We start from the raw sequence: 20,036 nt of genomic DNA, 5'->3' as shown, positions 1-20,036 counted from the left end.
GGGCTTCCACTTGGTAATCCCCAAGGCACTCTGCTGCTTGGATTGCCTTAGGCAACGTGTCTACCCTTTGTCTCTGCAACTCCATCCGGGCATAAGGTTTCAACCCTTCCAGGAAGGTGAAGAGTTTGTCTTTGTCCCCCATGTCACGGATGTTCAGCATGAGCGCGGAGAATTCCCGCACGTAATCTCGCACTGATTTGGTCTGGCGGAGCTCCCGCAACTTTCTCCTGGCATTGTACTCAACATTTTCGGGGAAGAACTGTAGGCGTATGGCTGCCTTCAGTTCCGCCCATGTGTCGAGGGCATCTTCACCTGCCTTGATGGCTTCGTACTTCACCCGCCACCAGAGTTTGGCATCACCCTGAAGATACATGGCAGCAGTTGCTACCTTCTTAGCTTCTTCCAGGCTTCCCACGGCATCGAAGTATTGCTCGATGTCGAAAATGAAATTTTCCACTTCTTTGGCATTCCGAGCTCCACTGTATGGCTTTGGCTCAGGAATTTTCAGCTTTTGTGCCATGGGGGCGAGGTTCACACCACCCCCAAATTGGTTTCCGCCTCCTCGAAGTAGGCCTTGTAAAGCAGCATTGACAACATTGAGCTGGCCTGTCAAGTTGTCAATGGTTTGTTGCATGGCAGTCACCCTGTCTGCCTCTTGTTCCCTGTTGGCTAAATCCTCGGCACGCTCCTGCTGGAGGACCTCAAATTTACCAAAAATTTCAGCTGCCTCTGTGGCTGCTGTTTGCCGGTCTCCTTCAGAGTCGCGGCTGATGTTTTCTATGTCAACTTCGGCCTGGATGAGTCTGCGGTCCAGGTCGTCCAACCTTTGCACTAGGCTGGTTTTTAGATCGGGCACCATTTCCACGATGGGCCGTAATGCGTCAACTGTTCCCTCAAGGGTCGCGATGCGATCCCCATAATTCACCATGGTCAGAAATGGTGGTAATTGCAATGTGATCCCTCGTCCGATGTCGAGCCTAGGCTCTGATACCAACTGTTACGCGGCGCCTTCCTGAAGTTCCTTGGAAGGGCGACGTAAGGCTAGGCAACCGATGTCAGTACGGTTGCTGTCCGCCAACTGAGGTCCCCTCCGTACGCTAGACTAGATTGTCAGTGCCGTACGGGAAAACCAATGTCATGAGCAATTGAAAGAGAGCAGAAAAGAGAATTGAGAATGAAAGAAAGCTTGATTGCATTGAATGAAAGCTATTACAGAAAACAAGATGGTGTGGGGGGAGAGACACCAGTACAGAGAATTGTTTGCTTGCTTGAAAGTTTTGATTGCTTGGTCCCCCTTAATAATGCTTAAAAAAATAAACCAAAGTTACATGACTAGACCTATGAAAGCTGGAAAATCACACTTAAAGAAAATGCAGCAAAACTACTCTATATTTACAATGAAAAGGACTTAGTCTTCTACAAAGCAGCAGCAAGTCTGTTGGCAGCAACTTTGTCTTTAGCATCAGAGTCTGCGCGCGCGGCATTGTCTGCGCGCGCGGCGCTGTCGGCTTTTGCCTGTGGCTGGGCGCTGGCGATGGCTATCGGTGGGGCGACAGAGGCACATGCGCGCTTGTCACTTGGAGCTGCCGAGACCACGGGGCCGACCGTGGCGACGGGCGTTGGGAGGCTGGCCAGGACGCCACGGGGCGCGTCCAAGGGATCATGGGGCATGGCTGGAAAGCCGCCCATGACAGTTAGCATGTTGTCTTACATTTCTGCCTGAAGTCCTCCTCTGAATTAAGCTAGGGCTTGTTGCCATGGATATTCATGTTGACCTGTGGAGATCAACTTCATCGTCTATATGAATGATTAAGATTGTGGTGTCCTAGGAAATTCTTCTTAACAGTTATTCGGTGCATCTTGGGTTTTCTCATTTTTAATCCATCATCTCCTCAAGCGTATTCCACATTGTTAGGGAGTGTGGTTGGTGGCTATCTTTTATAGGAAGTTAATACATGAGCGAATATATTCGTGTTATCATTAGGTAGAAGTCTAATTTTTGAAAATCTCTTCCTTCTCTGCCAACTAGAAAGAATTCTGGATTATATTACAATTGTAGAAAAAATAATCTAATTTCAGAATGTCAGAAGTGAATTTAATGTTGTTTTGAGTTAAATGGTGAGCAACCATTGATAATGTTTGGTTATTCGAAATTCCAATGAACCCCCTATAGATATTTAAGGCATCAGTATTCAGTTATTGTTGTATAAGCTTAAATGAAACCTGGGATGTATGAGATCTTGAGCTAATCTTAAAGCAGCACTGATCCCATGAAAGACATTTTCATAAGAATAGAGAAGCTTTTAAGAGGGACGTTTCCTGTTAAGTGAAGTGGGGCTGCAATCTTGATGGGATAAATGGTGGAGGAATACCAACAATGGTGACGAGCAAATATTTTACGCATAAAGGAATTTTTTAAAGTGGAAAGCAGTAGTCACATACATTTAACTGCTGCTGTTATGTCTTCTTGTTTGAAAGAGCGAAGCTCCAAGATATTTTATGTTCTTTATGCTTACCTATTGTTGATAGGGAAAATTAATCATCTAATCTTTTTCGATTACGCAGATTATTGATCACAAAAGCTAAAATTTATCCCATTTATCTGAATTGCTCTTTCCTTTTCTTCCGTAGAATATTTGATATATGGTTATGCCTGCTGAAGGGGTAACTATTTCCAAAAGCTAATTGATCTCAGGTAAGTTTCAAATTTACTCTCTATAAAATTTTCTTTGCACATAGTATGCTGAGGCAAAAGGTCAGGTTATGTGCTAATGTCCATAAAAATATGCATATATTACATTTTTTTGGGTAGACTGAGGAGAAAGTCTGATCAATATGTGCTAGGTAGATATCCGCATAGTGTTTACACTAAACCAAGCAACTTAGGTTGAGTGATAAATGTGTGGATGAAAGACACATATATCACATTCATTCATTTGGTGTAAATACCGGATCGTCCACATTAGATAGTCCTATCTCCCTAAGCCTTGTTGGGCAGAATTACCGGGTAACTACTTTTGTTTTTTGACAAGGGAATTACCCGATAACTTTGTTGGTGGAAGGTTTCCGATGGAAGGACACCACCATCATCATAGAGAAGAAAAAAGAAAAAGACGTCCACATTATCAGAACCAAATTCCTGGTGGAAGACTTATCGAGGCTCAATATATCCTATTTTTTTAGGGAGATCTGAGAACCAACATTTGATACCTTGGTACGGGCTCAAGGTAATCCGTTCTTCCATAGCTATTGTCTAGGGCTGATTTGCATGTAGTCAATTTAGAAGTCTCAGCTGTACTACCTACGAATTTTTTTATACATTCATCAATTTTTTTGGAGATGTCAACTACTGGATGTACTAGTCTTTTTGGTGATATCTACATAACATACTTCATAGAGGTATGCAAGGACACATTAGTGTGGACATTTTCCAGTCTAGTCCAGACTTCATTTCGATTTGGAAACCTGATGCACAATATTGCATTTGTGCATCTAGCAATTCGAATTTTACCTCAGCTCTTGCACTACATTTCACGCCTATTAAGAGGCTTGATTGTCAGAAAAAAGAATGTCTTACATTCATCAGCAGTCAAGTATTGAATTCCAGCAAATCAGTTTATAAAGGAATGCCCGTCCGTATTTTTGAAAGAATTTAATTATTAGCTGAAGAAATTTTGTGCTGCTCCATTTATCAGTCTTCAAGAAGCCAGTGTTGAAAAGACCTCTTTCACAGATTGTAACTTAGAAAATGCAAGAGCTTATGCTAGTTGAAGAGTTTCATTACCAGACCTCTATCTCTGGAGATATTACAATAGGACTTCTTACTGTATGATTTCCCTTCTCTTCCACCCAGGTTATTGAACCAGATTTGACTATTTGTTCTGCGTCGTCTTTGTAACGAATGGTCAAAGTGTAGCTCTGCTTCTGATTTTTCTTCTTAAAGACCATTGTTTGTGGTGACACAGAAACATTTGAGTTCCTTGGTGATTTCACTTTCACTCTATACTTAGCTGCACCACTTCCAACATTTGTTACTGTCCTCCTGAATTTCTGCTCCAACCAAGTCAAGTCCCCTTGTGGGCTAAAGAACGCAATAAATGATGGGTAATTGATATCCGAGGATGGATTTGAGCAGTTGTGGTTGGCTGATGATCTTGCAAGTGTTTTGAACTGCTCTTCTGTGAATTTCAAAGAACAAAGAAGGTTAACATAATCTTGCGGAGTGGCATCATATATGAGGCCTGGATCAAGAGCCCGGTTAGGATCAACATGCCCAGCTCCTATGTCTAGTGGTGCTAATGCATTGCAAGTATATAACAACACGGTCATGAGCAGCATTGTAGCTTTTGGCTCTGCTTGCATACTTTTTTTTTAAAAAAAATATTATTATTATTATTATTTTGTTCTTCTTCATCTTCTTTTTGACGAGCTTGGCTCTACTATGAATTGACCTTTCAGAAAATCTTGGGTCAGTTATGTGTCATCTGATTATACAACTATAACGTGTAATTTTATAGGAAATTAACTTATGTTTACTGCAAATATATAACTTCTAGGTTTTAAATTCCTGTTAATAGATTGTTCAGGTCACAGATAGTATGAAGGATTGTCTGTTAAGTCCTAAATTATCATAGATACAGCACATGTAGTGGCGGAGCCACCTTTGTACAAGGCCTTGGGAAAATAACACTATGTAACATATGTTAGAATCCCCTTAATTTATTCCGAAAAGTGTCAAAAATGCTCTTGAACTATTTGAAATAGCTCAAAAATACCCTCTGTTTGTTTTTGATACTAAAAATATCTCTGTCGTCTATGTTTTGGACCACAAATACCCTTAAACCGTTAGTCTTGTCATTGAAGGTGACATGGCAGTACAACTGAGTTAGATTTGCTTACATGGTCATCCACCTAAATAATCCAGCATGGCAAAACTATTTTTAAAAATTATTTTTTCGGAAATTTTTATTAAAATACAAAATCAACACTTGTTTCGAAAAAAGTAAAAAATTTCCGGAAAACTTAATTATTTTAGAATGTTTATTAAAATACAAAATCAACACTTAATCCGAAAAAAGTAAAAAAATTCTGAAAAAATTATTAATTTCGGAATTTTTTATTAAAATACAAAATCAACACTTATTCCGAAAAAAAATTAAAATATTCCCTAAAAATAACCCCCAAATATTTAATTCGAGGTTTCCTAAACAATTTCGACGTGCAATAAATCCTGCATTTAAAATAGTAGAACATAAATCCTCTATCTCACTCATCATAACTAAATAATTTATTTTGTATATTATATATAATATTTTAATAAATAAATAATTTTTTCAATTTTTTTTTATTTTTTTGGAATAAGTGTTTATTTTGTATTTTAATAAAAATTTCCAAAATAAATAATTTTTCCGGAAATTGTTTCCTTTTCCGGAATAAGTGTTGATTTTGTATTTTAATAAAAAAATTCGGAAAAATAATTTTTCCGAAAAAATAATTTTGCAATGCTGGATTGCTTAGGTGGATGGTCATGTATGCAAATCTAACCCAGTTAGACTGTCATGTCACCTTCAATGGCAAGGCTAACGGTTTAAGGGCATTTGTGGTCCAAAACATAGACGGCAGAGATATTTTTGGTACAAAAAACAAACGGATGACATTTTTGAGCTATTTTAAATAGTTGAAGGGTATTTTTGGCCCTTTTCCGCATGTGTTTACTTTTTATATTTTACCTTACCCTATATTGAAAAGTTTGGCCATATCACTAAGCACATGGTGCAGTAATCTTTTTCAATATATAATTGTGTCAAAAGACCTTGGAAGTTTGAGCCACTGGCCAATGGGGGTGGGGGTTATTTGTTTAAATTACTGAAAATTGCAAATATTCACTCCATTCGCTTTTACTTGACATGTATACTAAAAATATATTTTCATTTTTACTTGTCATTTTACGCATATCAAGAGAAAGACAAATAATAATTTCCTGTTATACCCACAGTATTTATTACTCATTTCAAATCATTTTTTCAAATCCAATAAAATATGCATCAATTAATATGGGTATCATAATAAATTATGCACTTCATTTATTATTTGTTAAGGACGTAAAAAGTAAAAATGTGTGAACGGAGGGAGTATATTACACCACATTGGTTGGCAGCTTCGCAGTTTTTGGCTTATTAAACGAACGTATTGCATACTTTTATCCTTCCCCTTTTCTTAAATATTTTTTTTATTCTTGTAATAATAATAATAATAATAAGACATTTTGTGAAGACCTCAGAGGGAATTCGGTCTTATCTTATATTTCTCTATGAAACGTATAATTTGTGTACGGTCAAAATCGGTATCGACCTTCGTACGATTGGTCAAGATTGGAACATAATGGACCGAAGAGCGTCTTCATTATATCGAGATGAGATCTAAAGCCAGGTTACCGAGCTCAAGTTTCAGGAACCGATCAAATACCGAGCTCGAAGTCATTATCGAGCTCGAGTCAATATCGAGCTATGATGTGAAGTGGTGTTATCGAGCTTAAGAGCCAGAGACCGACCAATACCGAGCCGGAGTTGATACCGAGCCCCGAGTCAATATCGAGCTCCAAATCTGGAAATCAGCCAATACCAGGTCCGATCAAGATCGATCCAAGAGACAAAAGCCGTTACAGCCACACTAAGGGAGAGAATCTCGGCGGAAATTAGGAAAAAATTAATCTATCATGGGACTCCCACTATGTATTTTTAATTATATCCAAAGTAGAATCCCTCCACTGTAAAAGAGATGGCTATTATTTCTATAAAGGGCATCCAACATTAAGGCATTCATACACTCTCATACTCAGATATTATTGATATTCACAGAGAAATACAGTAAAGATTATCCTCTTATGAGCTTTATACATTGATTCATCTTGCTTGTTTATAAATCATTCAACATTCAATTTGGTTTGTATTTTATTCTTTACAGTCAATATTCGATATATTTTTACTTACTTTTCCGATTTATGCCAAGTTATACCACGTATCCTTAGAACTACATATAAATTCAACTCTATCCGTTTTTCAGGTATACAGTTTGGCGCCCACCGTAGGGCTAAGGATAACAGTGGTTATTTGGTACAAATCTCTACAACACATACCATTTTACGCTTGCTCTCGGAAGTGTCTTTAATTTCAGGTTAGAGACAACGAACTCTCAATTAATGGCCCTACCTATCGACAACGAAACCGGCCTTCAAGATGAGAACAACAACTTGACACCCGGGGATGAAAGGCCACTCGTCGATGCCGTTGGAGCTCGGATCGAAGTGCCAATAGAATTTAATCCGCATGTGGCCATCGAGGCTAACCAACATTCCAACCCTGAAAATAGCATTCATAGTGGAACCAGATCTGCAGCTCGAAATACCTAAAATGTTGAGAAAAACGGAATCAGCTTGTGTATGATTTTCGAAATGATGCAAGCTCAACAAGTAGCGATAGCTCAGCTGCAAAGTCAAACCCAGGCACCGAGCAGACCGGAGCCCAGTCCATCCCGAGAAGTCACCCACAGAACGGAGCCAGCTATAGTAAGGTCAAATGAGCAAGAATCGGGGACTAATCCCGAAATTGCTAAGATACTCGAGGAACTGACAAAACGAATAGAGTCAGGAGAAAGGAGGATCGAAGAAAACGACAAAAAGGTGGAAACGTATAACTCCAGGGTCGATCAGATCCCCGGGGCACCACCAGTGTTGAAAGGGTTGGATTCCAAAAAATTCATACAAAAGCCCTTTCCCCCGAGTGCAGCTCTAAAACCGATCCGCAAGAAGTTCCGCATGCCCGAAATTCATAAATATAATGAAACGACCGACCCCAACGAACATGTCACCACTTACACATGTGCCATTAAAGGGAAAGATCTAGAAGACGACAAGATCGAATCTGTATTATTGAAAAAATTCGGCGAAACCCTTTCAAATGGAGCAATGATATGGTATCATAATTTACCACCTAACTCTATCGATTCTTTTGCTATGCTTGCATATTCTTTCGTAAAAGCATATGTTGGGGCCATAAAGGTCGAGACCAGGAAGTTGGACTTGTTCAAGGTAAGACAAAAAGATAACGAGATGCTAAGAGAATTCGTATCTCATTTCCAAATGAAACGAATGGATCTACCACCAGTCATAGACGATTGGGCAGTTAAATCTTTCACTCAAGGTCTAAACGAACAAAGTTAATGAATTCATGGCGGTTGAAGCATAACCTGATCGAGTACCCAACTATTACTTGGGCCGATGTGCACAATCGGTATCAATCGAAAATTAGAGTCGAAGACGACCAGTTGGGTTCAGGGTCCGTTGTTAGAAGGGACATCAATCGAGAACCGAGGCTGATCAAGGACCGGTACCGACCATATAGTGGAGACCATAGGGGGAACAAACCAATACGTAACCTCGTACAAGGCGATAAAAGAAGTGATCGGGGCCAAGGGTCTAGGGGGCTGATGAACAGGAATGGGTTCGACAGGCATACCGGACCTAAGGAAGCACCACGGTTATTAGAGTATAACTTCAGCATCGATGCATCAGCCATCGTGTCGGCTATCGGACGCATCAAAGATACTAAATGGCCTCGACCTCTGCAGACCGATCCTGCCTAGAGGAATCCCAATCAAATGTGCGAATATCATGGCACTCATGGCCACAGGACAGAAGATTAAAGGCAACTGAGAGAGGAGGTAGCCCGGTTATTCAATAAAGGGCACCTTCGAGAATGTTTAAGTGATAGGGCCAAAAACCATTTCAAAAATAGGGATTTCAGTAGACAAAACAAATAAAAAGAACCACAACACATCATCCACATAATCATCGGTGGGATCGATATCCCTAAGGGGCCGGTGCTTAAACGCACTAAGATGTCGGTTACACGAGAGAAGCGATCTTGAGCTCAGGATTACGCACCCATAGGAACCCTGCCCTTTAATGATGAAGATGCAGATGGAGTCATACAACCTCACAACGATGCACTGGAAATATCTGTACTTATGAATAAAACTCAAGTTAAGCGTATGTTGATCGATCCAGGTAGCTCGGCCAACATTATTAGATCGAAGGTCGTAGAGCAACTCGGTCTATAGGACCAGGTCGTGCCCGCAACCCTGGTTCTATACGGATTCAATATGGCATGTGAAACTACTAAGGGTGAGATAATTCTGCCAATAAACGTGGCCAGAACCATCCAAGAAACGAAGTTTCATGTAATCGAAGGTGATATGACGTACAACACCCTTTTTTGGAAGACCGTGGATCCACAATATAAAAGCTATACCTTCGACCCTCCACCGGGTTCTGAAATTCCCAACATCAGAGGGAGTCAAAACAGTTTACGGAGAACAACCGGTCGCAAGAGAAATGTTTGCCGTCGAGGAAGAAATTTTGATATCTTCACTATCGTCGACAAAAGGATCGGACTCGAAGGGGGAACATAATACCAAATAGCAATCACAAACGTCAGTTTCGACCCAACTAGAGAATCAGAAGACTGACAAAGTCAGAAGACTGACAAAGATGATGAACATGGGGTCCCTTGATCCTTCGTGGTTCCCGATGATTCCGACGCTACCCAATCAACGGTCGAAGAACTGGAGCAAATCACGCTAGTTGAACAACTTCCCGAACGAAAGGTATACCTGGGCATAGGGTTAGATCCCGAGCTCAGGAAAAAGCTTATTCAATTTCTTATAGCTAACATGAACTGTTTCGCTTGGTCCCATCTTGATATGACAGGTATCCCACCGGGAATCACCACTCATAGGCTAAGCTTGGACCCAAAATTCCATCCGGTAAAACAAAAGAGAAGGACCAGTCCGAGGTCAAACATGCCTTTATCAAAGACGAGGTAACTGAACTTCTTAAAATAGGGTCCATTCGGGAAGTAAAATACCCCAAATATCTAGCAAATGTGGTGGTAGTCCCTAAAAAGGGGAACAAACTTAGAATGTCTATAGATTATAAAGACCCGAATAAAGCATGCCCTAAGGATTCTTTTATTTTGCCTAATATCAATCGTATGATCGATGCAACGGCCGGCCACGAGACTCTCAGTTTTCTCGATGCCTATTCCGGGTACAACCAAATACAGATGAACTCGGAGGATCAGGAAAAGACGTCGTTTATCACTAAGTACAAGACTTACTGATCGGGGCCAAACCTACACTACTATAGAGTAGCAAGGATGGTCGATGCAGTTTTACCCAACGAGGTTGGGATCGATTTCCACAGAGAGTTAATTTGGTTTGGAGTTGGGTATCTAACTAATCTAGATGTGTGTATTGTTCCTAATTGCACTTCCAAACATTGTTGTGATTGATTATATTCTAATTTTATACTATTGTATGCTAAGTATAAGCTAAGTACAATGTTTTTATTGAAAGTTTTCAAGTGTTAAAAAGCACTAGGGAAGTGACTTCCGCCTAGGTGAGTATCTAATGGGTATCAAGAATCTAGGACAAGCTTGTTACGATTAGGGTCGTGATATAACCATCACACATAAGTGCTCACTCTATACCTCTCGGTAGTTTGAGTGACTTTGCCCAATTTGTCTTTCTCAAACCCAAATGGGTGTTCATACAATTCAATCAAAATTGGCTCATGTCGGGTATTACTATCTCTAGGTTTAACCCTTTAAATTGGGGTTGTCAATCTCTTGAGTTCACCCCAATTCCTTGTTAGCCTAATTTTCCTAGACTTAGTCCCTCTTTCTCAAGAAGAGCCTAAGTCATAAAGGCATGAGTCAGTGTTTGCAACCACTAATTCCATAATTTTAGCATGAATTAGGCTAAATATCACTAACTCATAAATAATTAAGCCCTAAAATTCAAGACCCATTAAATACACATACTAGGGTTGGGTCTCAACCCTAGCTATGGGGTCTAGCTACTCATAATAACAGCAGAAATCAAAGATAAAGATGAAATATAATCCATAATATTAAAGTACAAGATGAAAATCTAAAGTTTGAAGGTAAATCTACTCTAAAATTTCCCAAAAAGAAAAAAACCAGTCGTTCACGTGCTCTCCTAAAACAAAACTTAACCTAAAAATGTCAAAAAGGTCTATTTATACACAACTAAAATTTTCGGACAAAAATGCCCCTGCGGAGGATTCGCGGACGCGTAATTCTGACCGCGTCCGCGCTTGAGCTTTCGCGGCCGCGTAATACTGAGCGCGGTCCGCGTTTCTTCAATATTGGGCTTGGATTGGGCTTAGTTTCGCGTACCGCATAATTTCAACCGCGTCCGCGTGTGCTTCCATCGCGGCCGCGCAATTTGGACGCGGACCGCGTTCTTTAGTTAAGCCCTACTTACAGGGTCTTTGAACCTCAAGATGCGCTCTCAGCGGAATTCCCTTCGCGGCAACGCCAAAGATTTCGCTGCCGCGCTTTTCCAACGCGGTCAGCGGTGATTTTAGTACTCAAAGCAGCTTCTCTGAATCTACTTTCGTGGATCGCGTAATAGTGGCCGCCTCAGCGGTGGTCCTTACGCGGCCACGCTTTTCTACCGCTCTCAGCGCTCCAGTCTCAGCCTTGGATTTGTGCAAGTTTGACTCCTTCATGAGTTGATTATGGCTTCTTTGCCTTATTTTGACCAAACCCTCCAAGCAAGCACATTAAGTTAGTTTTCGGGAATACCTATACGTATTTTTGACCCAAAACCTAAGCAAAAGAGAGCAAATAATAGGCTAAACCCCTAGTTATCAACTCCCCCAAACTTAAGCTTTTGCTTGTCCTCGAGAAAACAAGGTAATTCCCACCTCCATAAGAAAAAGAAAGGAAAATTTCAGCTTTCCTAAGGTGACTTCATCAAGCATCAATTGGGACTAAAAATTACCCTCAACAAAAATGCATTATCAACAACATCATGCTATGACTTCTTGAGTTCCATAGTTCTAATGTGACACAAAAGCATCAAGAGTTGACTCAATTCATCAAGGAAGCTCTCTCTCTCACGTAGGTTATTGTGGATCCCAGACTCCTCCTCCTCTACTCTCCATGAGCTAATCTCACCTTATAGAATGTGACACTCAAAACAGGGATTGTAAAGAAGTGCGCTCATCACTCTCAAAAGAATGCCACAAGTCCGACTCTAAGTACCATAAGCTTGCCCCTCATGTAAATCACCACTAATGTAAGCTCACTCAACTTGAAATCATATAGGGCTTTAGTGGGATGTAATGAAGGCTTTTTGGATCAAGGTAGGACATAATGAACTATGATGGTTTCATCTTTCCTTAAGCACTCCATTTTCTCATTTCGGTTCATACTTTCTTGACTTTTTGAGTCATTTTCTTCTTCCTCAGGGGAACTAGAGAGATACATTGTCACTCTTTCTTGTTCATGACAATCATTTTTCTCCTTTTCTCATCATTCCATGCCTTTCAACATTGTTTTCTTTGAATCCCTTCAACCTTTTCTTTATTTTTGACATATTTCTTTTTAACTCTTCATCCTTTTTTTTGCCTTTCCTTTTCATCAATTCTTGTTGTTCTTTGTACTTTTCATCACTTTGAAATTCCTCGTCTCTCCCCCAAACTTATATTTTTGCTAATTGTTCATCATGAATGCTAAGGAAAGATTGGGGCACAAGAGACGGTCATTATAAAACGGATGAAGGCTTGTAATGTGGATATTGAATGAAAAAGGCTTAGGCTCAAAGGGGTTGACTAGGGATATCATATTGGTAGGCTACGGAAGCTTTCACAGTTCAAATGGGACCAAGGAGAGCCTACAATGACTTCTCAAGTCGAGTTACAATTAGAATTTCGCCTAGACAAACATTCAGGGCAAGTTCTAGACTTATTGGCACGAGACTTGGACTTGCAATTCGATACCTCACCTCTCTCTCAAGCTACTAGATTGTTAAAGAGAATAGAGTCGAGGGCCCACAACAACCCTAACTAAGATTGAAGATCACAGATGGCTCACAGAAACCACTTGATGATAGTTTTAGTCAACTCAAGAGTCTAAAGGTCACAACTAGAGCTAATCTCATCAACAAACTTGTCTCTAACCATGAGGTCGAAGGTAAATGTGTTAGTTCCAAGTGAAGCCTACTTGAGACACTTTTATTCATTACTACTATATATCAAAACAGAAAGAAAAACAGACTCAATCCCTTAAGAAGGTTTTCACACCATCCATCGTTGGGAAGAGCCACCTGGTTCACACAACATCCACCTTTGGAAAGAACCGTGGCATTAAGAAAATCAAAGGCTTATTGATCACGCAGAAATGTAAAAAAAAAAAGGCTACAAACTCAAAAAGAAGCTACTAAAGGAAATAAGAAGCTAAGCTATTAAGGAAAATTACAAAAGAAGTTATAAAGTAAAATACGGAAAGTAAAATGAATATATACAATTAGGGGAGTGAAACGAATATACACAAAATAGAGATGAATATACATGGAATGGTAAAGTTATATACATACCAAAAGTGAAAAATAACGAAAATGAAAATAACGATAAGTAAAAATAAAGAAAATAGTATCATAATTATTACATGCCAGTCATCAAATCAAAATAAGACCCCCCCCCCCCCCAATAAAACATAGCATTGTCCTCAATGCTAAAAGTAAAAATAAGATTAGGGAAGGGATAGAGAGTAAAGAAAACTCCCTATGTGGCCTCTGTCGGCATGGGGTCATCAACTCCCTCCGGGTCCTCCAACTGTATCTCCAGGTCCTCGGACTGGGGCACCACAAATCCTCTCACCGGCTCTCTATCAGCCTCCTGCTCTAATGCCTGTACTGTCTGTGCTGCAGGGGAAGTCTCCTCCATAAGCAGGTCCAGAGGAATATCTCCGGCGGAAGTAAGCTTCTCCACCTCCTTCTTTAACAGCTCTTGATTTTTCTTCACCTTCTTGACCTATTTTCCCATCTCCCTGATTACCTTCGCATGAGTACCCAGAGTCTCTAGAATTGTTTTTTGGTTGTCAAGGATCTTCTTCAATGAATCCTCCACTGATGGAGGCATCTGAAGCTGCACCGGAGCTACCTGTGCTGCAACTGCACTGGATAAGGCAGATAGCTTTGATGTAGCTACCTGCATCCAGTTGTTGATGTTGGATAAAGTCTGATTAACCCACAGTGCAGTCTGAGGGTGAGCTGAGGAGGAAGGCACAGATAGTGGGGCAGAGACAGATGGCCCTAAGGAAGGAGGTGGCATAGCAGTAGATGAACCTTCGGCTGTGGAAGGCTCGAACCTAGTGGCCACTACCCTTGGCTCTTCAGACTGGCCGGTGGAGGTAGTGGCTTTGCCTTTGGACTTCGGGTTGTCTGCTCCCTGAAGGCTATACCAAGAGAAGGGCCTTTTCGGCTTCACCTTCGTGTCAAAGTTTCTCCCCTCAAACCCCCGGTCCTCTAGGTACATAGTGATGAAATTGGGGTAAGGGTAGGAACTTTCCTCCTTCCCGGTTGCCTTAGATATGTTCTGGGCCATGAGGTTCCCCACATTTATTGGGTACCCCGCCATGATGGACGCTATGAGGATCGCCCGGGAGAGTGGAATGTCACTGTCATGCTGGCACGGATCAAGGCGGCTGCAGATGAAGGTGCACCACCCTTTTGCTTCAAAGCTAAGGGTGTTTCTGGCAATTGAGACTCCCGGTGTAAGCCAAGCCGGTGTTGTCCCAGGGATGGCTATCACCTCTGTAAGCCACGGATGGGCTTCCTCATCTAATGCCACCTTCTCCAAGTATAGGGATTCGTCTACATCATCGAACCCGGCATATGTGTTCAGTGTCTTACCATCAAATCTGATTTTTCGGTTCCGTACCTTAGTCACATAGGTGCCCTTTTTTATGTGGGCGACATTGGTGTCGAATTCTTTGACTAGGTACTTATTTGCTTCTGGAAACTTTCTAGTGAAGAATTTCCACCCCACGCTTTCATCAAATTGTCTCTTCACGTTCGAGTTGTGAGGGAGAAGGTCTCTTTCTATGAAATGTCGCTCAAGGGTGAGCGAACTTTGTGGCCACCATTCCCAAAATTTGTGGTAGGCCTTCTCACTCACGAACCCATTTTGCCATACTGTCGGCTTCCTTGATCTAATCAAACCTCCAACCCGGGTATCACCACCTATCCCGTCATCCGGGACATCCTCTTCATCATCAATATTAATTGGAGCCGCTGTTGAGGCCGGAATTGCAGCAGGTGGGGCAGGTGGTGCCGAAGTCTCACTACTTCCTCCTGAGCCTCAGACGACTCAGACAAGGAGGTAGATTCATTAATGAGGTGGTAGGGCTGTGATTGAGCCTCTTGTTGGGTTTGTGCATCTTCCCCTTCTGAAATCTCCCGGGAGGGGACATATTCACTAGTCTCAGAAGAGTCCGGAGTGGGTCTTCGGAGGGTTTGCTTCTTGATAGTGATCCTTTTAGGTGCTAAGGGTGCAGTCTGTTTCCCTCTGTCCCTTCCTTGTGATTTCTCAGGACCGCTACGAGACCGAACCATTATCTACATCACAATCAGTGAAAGCTCATTAGTATAGTGGTTCAATGAATCATCAAAGGAAAGCAAATAAGATGACCACATTGTTTCTCAAAGCAGGGGTGAGCTGACAGCGTAAAAAAGAGCGCGGCCGCGGAAGGGTCAGTGCGATCCGCGTAAAAAGGAGCGCGGTCCGCGAAAGAGTTGGGACCAGACTACCAACTCTCTGAACATTGGTTTCCGCTGACCGAGAAATAATGGGCGCGGCTGCGAAACAACAGACACGGACCGCGTAAAAATGAACGCGGCCGCGGAATCAATTTGTTAATTCTCTGAAGTTCATGAATGCGGTCCGCGAAATTATGGACGCGGCCGCGTAAAGTCAACCGCTGACAGCGGAAAAATCACCGCGTCCGTGAAAATATAAGCCTACCCAGTTCGCACAAAAGCATGAACGTGGACCGTGTAATTTAGACTGCGTTCCACGTAATTCAAATCATACTGGCACTGATGAATTATTTAAAACCTAGGGTTTCACTTAGTGCAAAAATTTAGGCAATTAACAGGCATAGTGAACAACCTTATTCCCCATTAGGCATTAAACATTACCCACATGCAATTTTAGCATCACTCAAGCATCATTTTGAAATCATGACATGTGTTAAACCCTAAAAAAAAATAAAAAGTAAAACTAGAAGAAAAGAAAATCAAAAGATGAAATTAATGTAAAGATTTGAGCATACGAGATGTGGATTTGTAGTAAGAAATTGATTCTTGAGTAATGAGATATGAAATTGAAAGTGTAAGAAGGGGAAGATGAACAGTGGTCTATCTCACTAAGAGCGTGGGGTTCGGAAAGTGTAAAAGTCCTAAGAACTTCCTATTTATGCCAATCCCAGAGGTCCCACTGACTTACCAGAGCGCGGTCCGCGAAATTCCACTGCAGTCGTGCTTTTTACCTTTCGAAGAGCCTTTTCAGAAACAGGTCCGCTGAGAGCGGATTAACGGCCGCGGCCACATAAGATCAACGCGGACCATGAAATTACGAACACGGATACAACTTCAGAGAGTTGATATTCTGGACTTTTCAAGTCCGCGTCCGCTGACAATTTGCGCCCTCGCGAAAAGCTCTCGCTGACCGCAAAATTTTAAGCGCGGTCCGAGTAATTCCCCACACTTAGGCAAATTTTTTAGCAAAAGTCCTGTACTGCACAAACAATTCCTACACAAAGCTCACAACCTGTTAGTTCAAAATAAAACCTGATCTAAGACGAAAATCAAAAAAAGAAAGAAAAACACATGGGTTGCCTCCCAAGAAGCACCTGATTTAACGTCGCGGCATGACGCATGTTACCAACATCATTGGAAATTGATCAAGGCCACCACATGGCTATCATCAAAATTGACGAGGTAGTGCTTCACTCGGTGCCCATTAACTCTGAAGATTTCACCATTTTTGTTTTTCAAATCAAGAGCACCAAACGGAGTTACATGCACCACTTCAAAAGGGCCACTCCATTTTGACTTGAGCTTTCCCGCAAATAATTGTAACCGAGAGTTGAATAGAAGAACCAAGTCACCCTCCTTGAATTCTTTGTTTCGGGCATATTTGTTATGTAAGTACTTCATCTTGTCCTTATACAAGGACGAGCTGGAATAGGCATGAAACCGGAAGTCATCAAGTTCATTGAGTTGCTCTACCCGGAGATTGGCTGCTACATCCCATTCAAGGTTTAACTTCTTGAGCGCCCACATGGCCTTGTGCTCTAACTCAACCGGAAGATGGCATGCTTTCCCAAATACCAACTGGGATGGAGACATACCAATTGGAGACTTGTACGTAGTTTTATAAGCCCACAAAGCATCGTCAAGTTTCCTTGACCAATCCGTCCGGTTTGCATTGATAGTTTTTGATAATATGCTCTTTATCTCCTTGTTGGAGACCTCAACTTGTCCACTAGCCTGGGGATGATAAGAGGTTGACACCTTATGATTGACACCATACTTGGTAAGTAAAGTGTCGAAGGCCTTGTTGCAGAAATGAGAACCCCCATCACTGATGATTGCTCGAGGAGTGCTAAACCTTGTGAAGATATTTTTCTTTAAGAACGCCACCACACTCTATGCCTCATTGTTGGGCAAAGCTACAGCTTTAACCCACTTGGAAACATAATCAACATCAACCAGAATGTAAGTGTTACCACACGAACTCACAAAAGGCCCCATGAAGTCTATGCCCCACACGTCAAAAATATCGATCTCAAGAATAGTGGTGAGAGGAATTTCATCCTTCTTGGAAATTCCACCAGCTCTTTGGCATTCATCACACCTCTTAACAAGCTCACTTGCATCTTTATACAGGGTAGGCCAATAAAATTCACAGCTAAGAACCTTTGAAGCAATTCTCGCCCCACCATGATGACCACCGTAGGGCGAGGAATGGAAAGCATCAAGAATATTCATTTGATCCTCTTCTGGGACACATCTACGGATCACAACATCATTGCAAATCTTGAAAAGATAGGGCTCATCCCAATAATAATCCAAGCTGTCCCGTTTGATTTTATTCCTTTGGTTAGAAGAGAGCTCACTCGGGACAATGTCGGTCACAAGAAAGTTAGCCACATCGGCGAACCAAGGCATACCATTCAAAGACAAGGAGAGGAGTTGTTCATCCGGGAAGGAATCATTAATTTTAAGGCCATCGTGGGGCCTCCCCTCCTCTTCTAAGCGGTACAAGTGATCTGCCACTTGATTATCAATTCCTTTTCTATCAATGATTTCAAGGTCAAACTCTTAAAGCAGAAGAACCCATCTCATCAACCTAGCCTTCGAGTCCTTTTTGGTCATCAAGTAACGGAGTGCCGCGTGATCGATGTGCACAATCACTTTGGCACCCATGAAATATGGCCTGAACTTTTCCATGGTGAAGATAATGGCTAATAACTCTTTCTCGGTCACCGTATAATTGACTTGGGCGTCATTCATCATTTTTCTTGCATAATAGACCGGGTGAAATATCTTATTGACCCTTTGTCCCAGAACCGCTCCTACCGCAACGTCACTAGCATCGCACATGAGCTCAAATGGTAAGCTCCAATTGGGTGCGGTAATGATGGGAGTGGTTGTCAATTTATACTTGAGAAGCTCAAAAGCTTTCATGCAATCTTCATTGAACACAAACTTTGCATCCTTTTCTAGCAGCTTGCACAAGGGGTTCACCACTTTTGAGAAATCCTTGATGAACCTTCGGTAGAGCCCCGCGTGCCCAAGAAAACTCCTAACTCCCTTGACGGAAGTAGGAGGAGGGAGTTTTGAAATAACTTAATTCTTCGCTTGGTCCACTTCAATACCGTTCTTTGAGATCTTATGGCCGAGGACAATACCCTCCTCGATCATAAAGTGGCATTTTTCCCAATTAAGCACTAGGTTGGTCTCTTCACATCGGGCCAACGTTTTGTCAAGATTATCCAAGCATTCTTCAAATGAGTCCCCAACAACACTAAAATCATCCATGAACACTTCGAGGAAATCCTCCACCATATCCGTAAATATTGCCATCATACCCCGTTGAAAGATAGCCGATGCATTACACAAACCAAACGGCATCCATGAGAATGAAAATATGCCATACGGACATATGAAGGTGGTTTTATCTTGATCTTCTGATGCAATGAGAATCTGGTTGTACCCTGAGTACCCATCCAAAAAGCAATAGTAGGCACGCCCGGCAAGTCTGTCTAACATTTGATCAAGAAATGGCAATGGAAAGTGGTCTTTGCGGGTCACTTTGTTCAGCTTTTTGTACTCCATACATACCCTCCATCCGGTGAGAGTACGAGTGGGGATCAACTCATTTTTCTCATTTGTGACCACAGTCATACCCCTCTTCTTCGGCACACATTGTACCGTTGAAGTCCATGAACTATTCGAAATTCCACGGAGGGTTTGGCATATTCCTCTAGTATAATTTTGTGCATGCAAAAGGCGGGGCTTATACCCCGAATGTCAGCCAAAGTCCATCCAATTGCCTTTTTCCTTCTTTGAAGCACCGCAAGGGTGAAGTCTACTTGCACATTAGTTAGGCACGCAGAAAGAATAACAGGTAATGTGGAAAAAGGGCCTAAGAATTCATACATGAGGTGTGAAGGCAAAGGCTTCAACTCCAATGTTGGTGGCTCCTCGATTGAGGGCTTTGTTGGTGGAGTCTTCCGATTTTCCAAGTCCAAGGAAAGTTTACGGGTCCCATATAAGTAGGATCCCATTCCTTGCAATGCATTTGCACATTCAACCAAGCCTTCCTTTTCATCATCCTCATGGTTTAACAACACAACTTCCAAAGGGTCTTCCACATTTATCATGGCACTCGTGTCATCAACTATCACCTCCGTCACAAGATCCACAAAAGAGCAAACTTCATTGCTATTTGGTTGCCTCATTGACTTGCATACGTGGAATACAACTTTTTCATCGCCCACTCTGAAGGTGAGCTCCCCTACTTCCACATCAACCAATGCCTTCCATGTTTCTAGGAAAGGTCTCCCCAATATTATAGTCACTTCATAGTCGACTTCGCA

General features: G+C 41.7%; 1 protein-coding gene across 1 annotated transcript; it reads right to left on the bottom strand.

Annotated features, from left to right (window-relative positions):
• Positions 1 to 3,780: 3,780 nt before the first annotated feature.
• Positions 3,781 to 4,362, bottom strand: LOC138907122 (subtilisin-like protease SBT3). Its single transcript, XM_070197328.1, has one exon. It carries the CDS (start codon positions 4,360 to 4,362, stop codon positions 3,781 to 3,783), a length of 582 nt encoding a protein of 193 aa, XP_070053429.1.
• Positions 4,363 to 20,036: the final 15,674 nt, after the last annotated feature.

This window comes from Nicotiana tomentosiformis, chromosome 1 (genome assembly GCF_000390325.3).
Source record: "Nicotiana tomentosiformis chromosome 1, ASM39032v3, whole genome shotgun sequence".
In the NCBI taxonomy this organism is placed as follows: domain Eukaryota; kingdom Viridiplantae; phylum Streptophyta; class Magnoliopsida; order Solanales; family Solanaceae; genus Nicotiana; species Nicotiana tomentosiformis.
This window is presented reverse-complemented; position numbering and strand designations above follow the sequence as displayed.

What these genes read in the sequence shown, in the direction of transcription:
- LOC138907122 (XM_070197328.1), bottom strand. Translation starts at nt 4,362, where the DNA reads ATGCAAGCAGAGCCAAAAGCTACAATGCTGCTCATGACCGTGTTGTTA.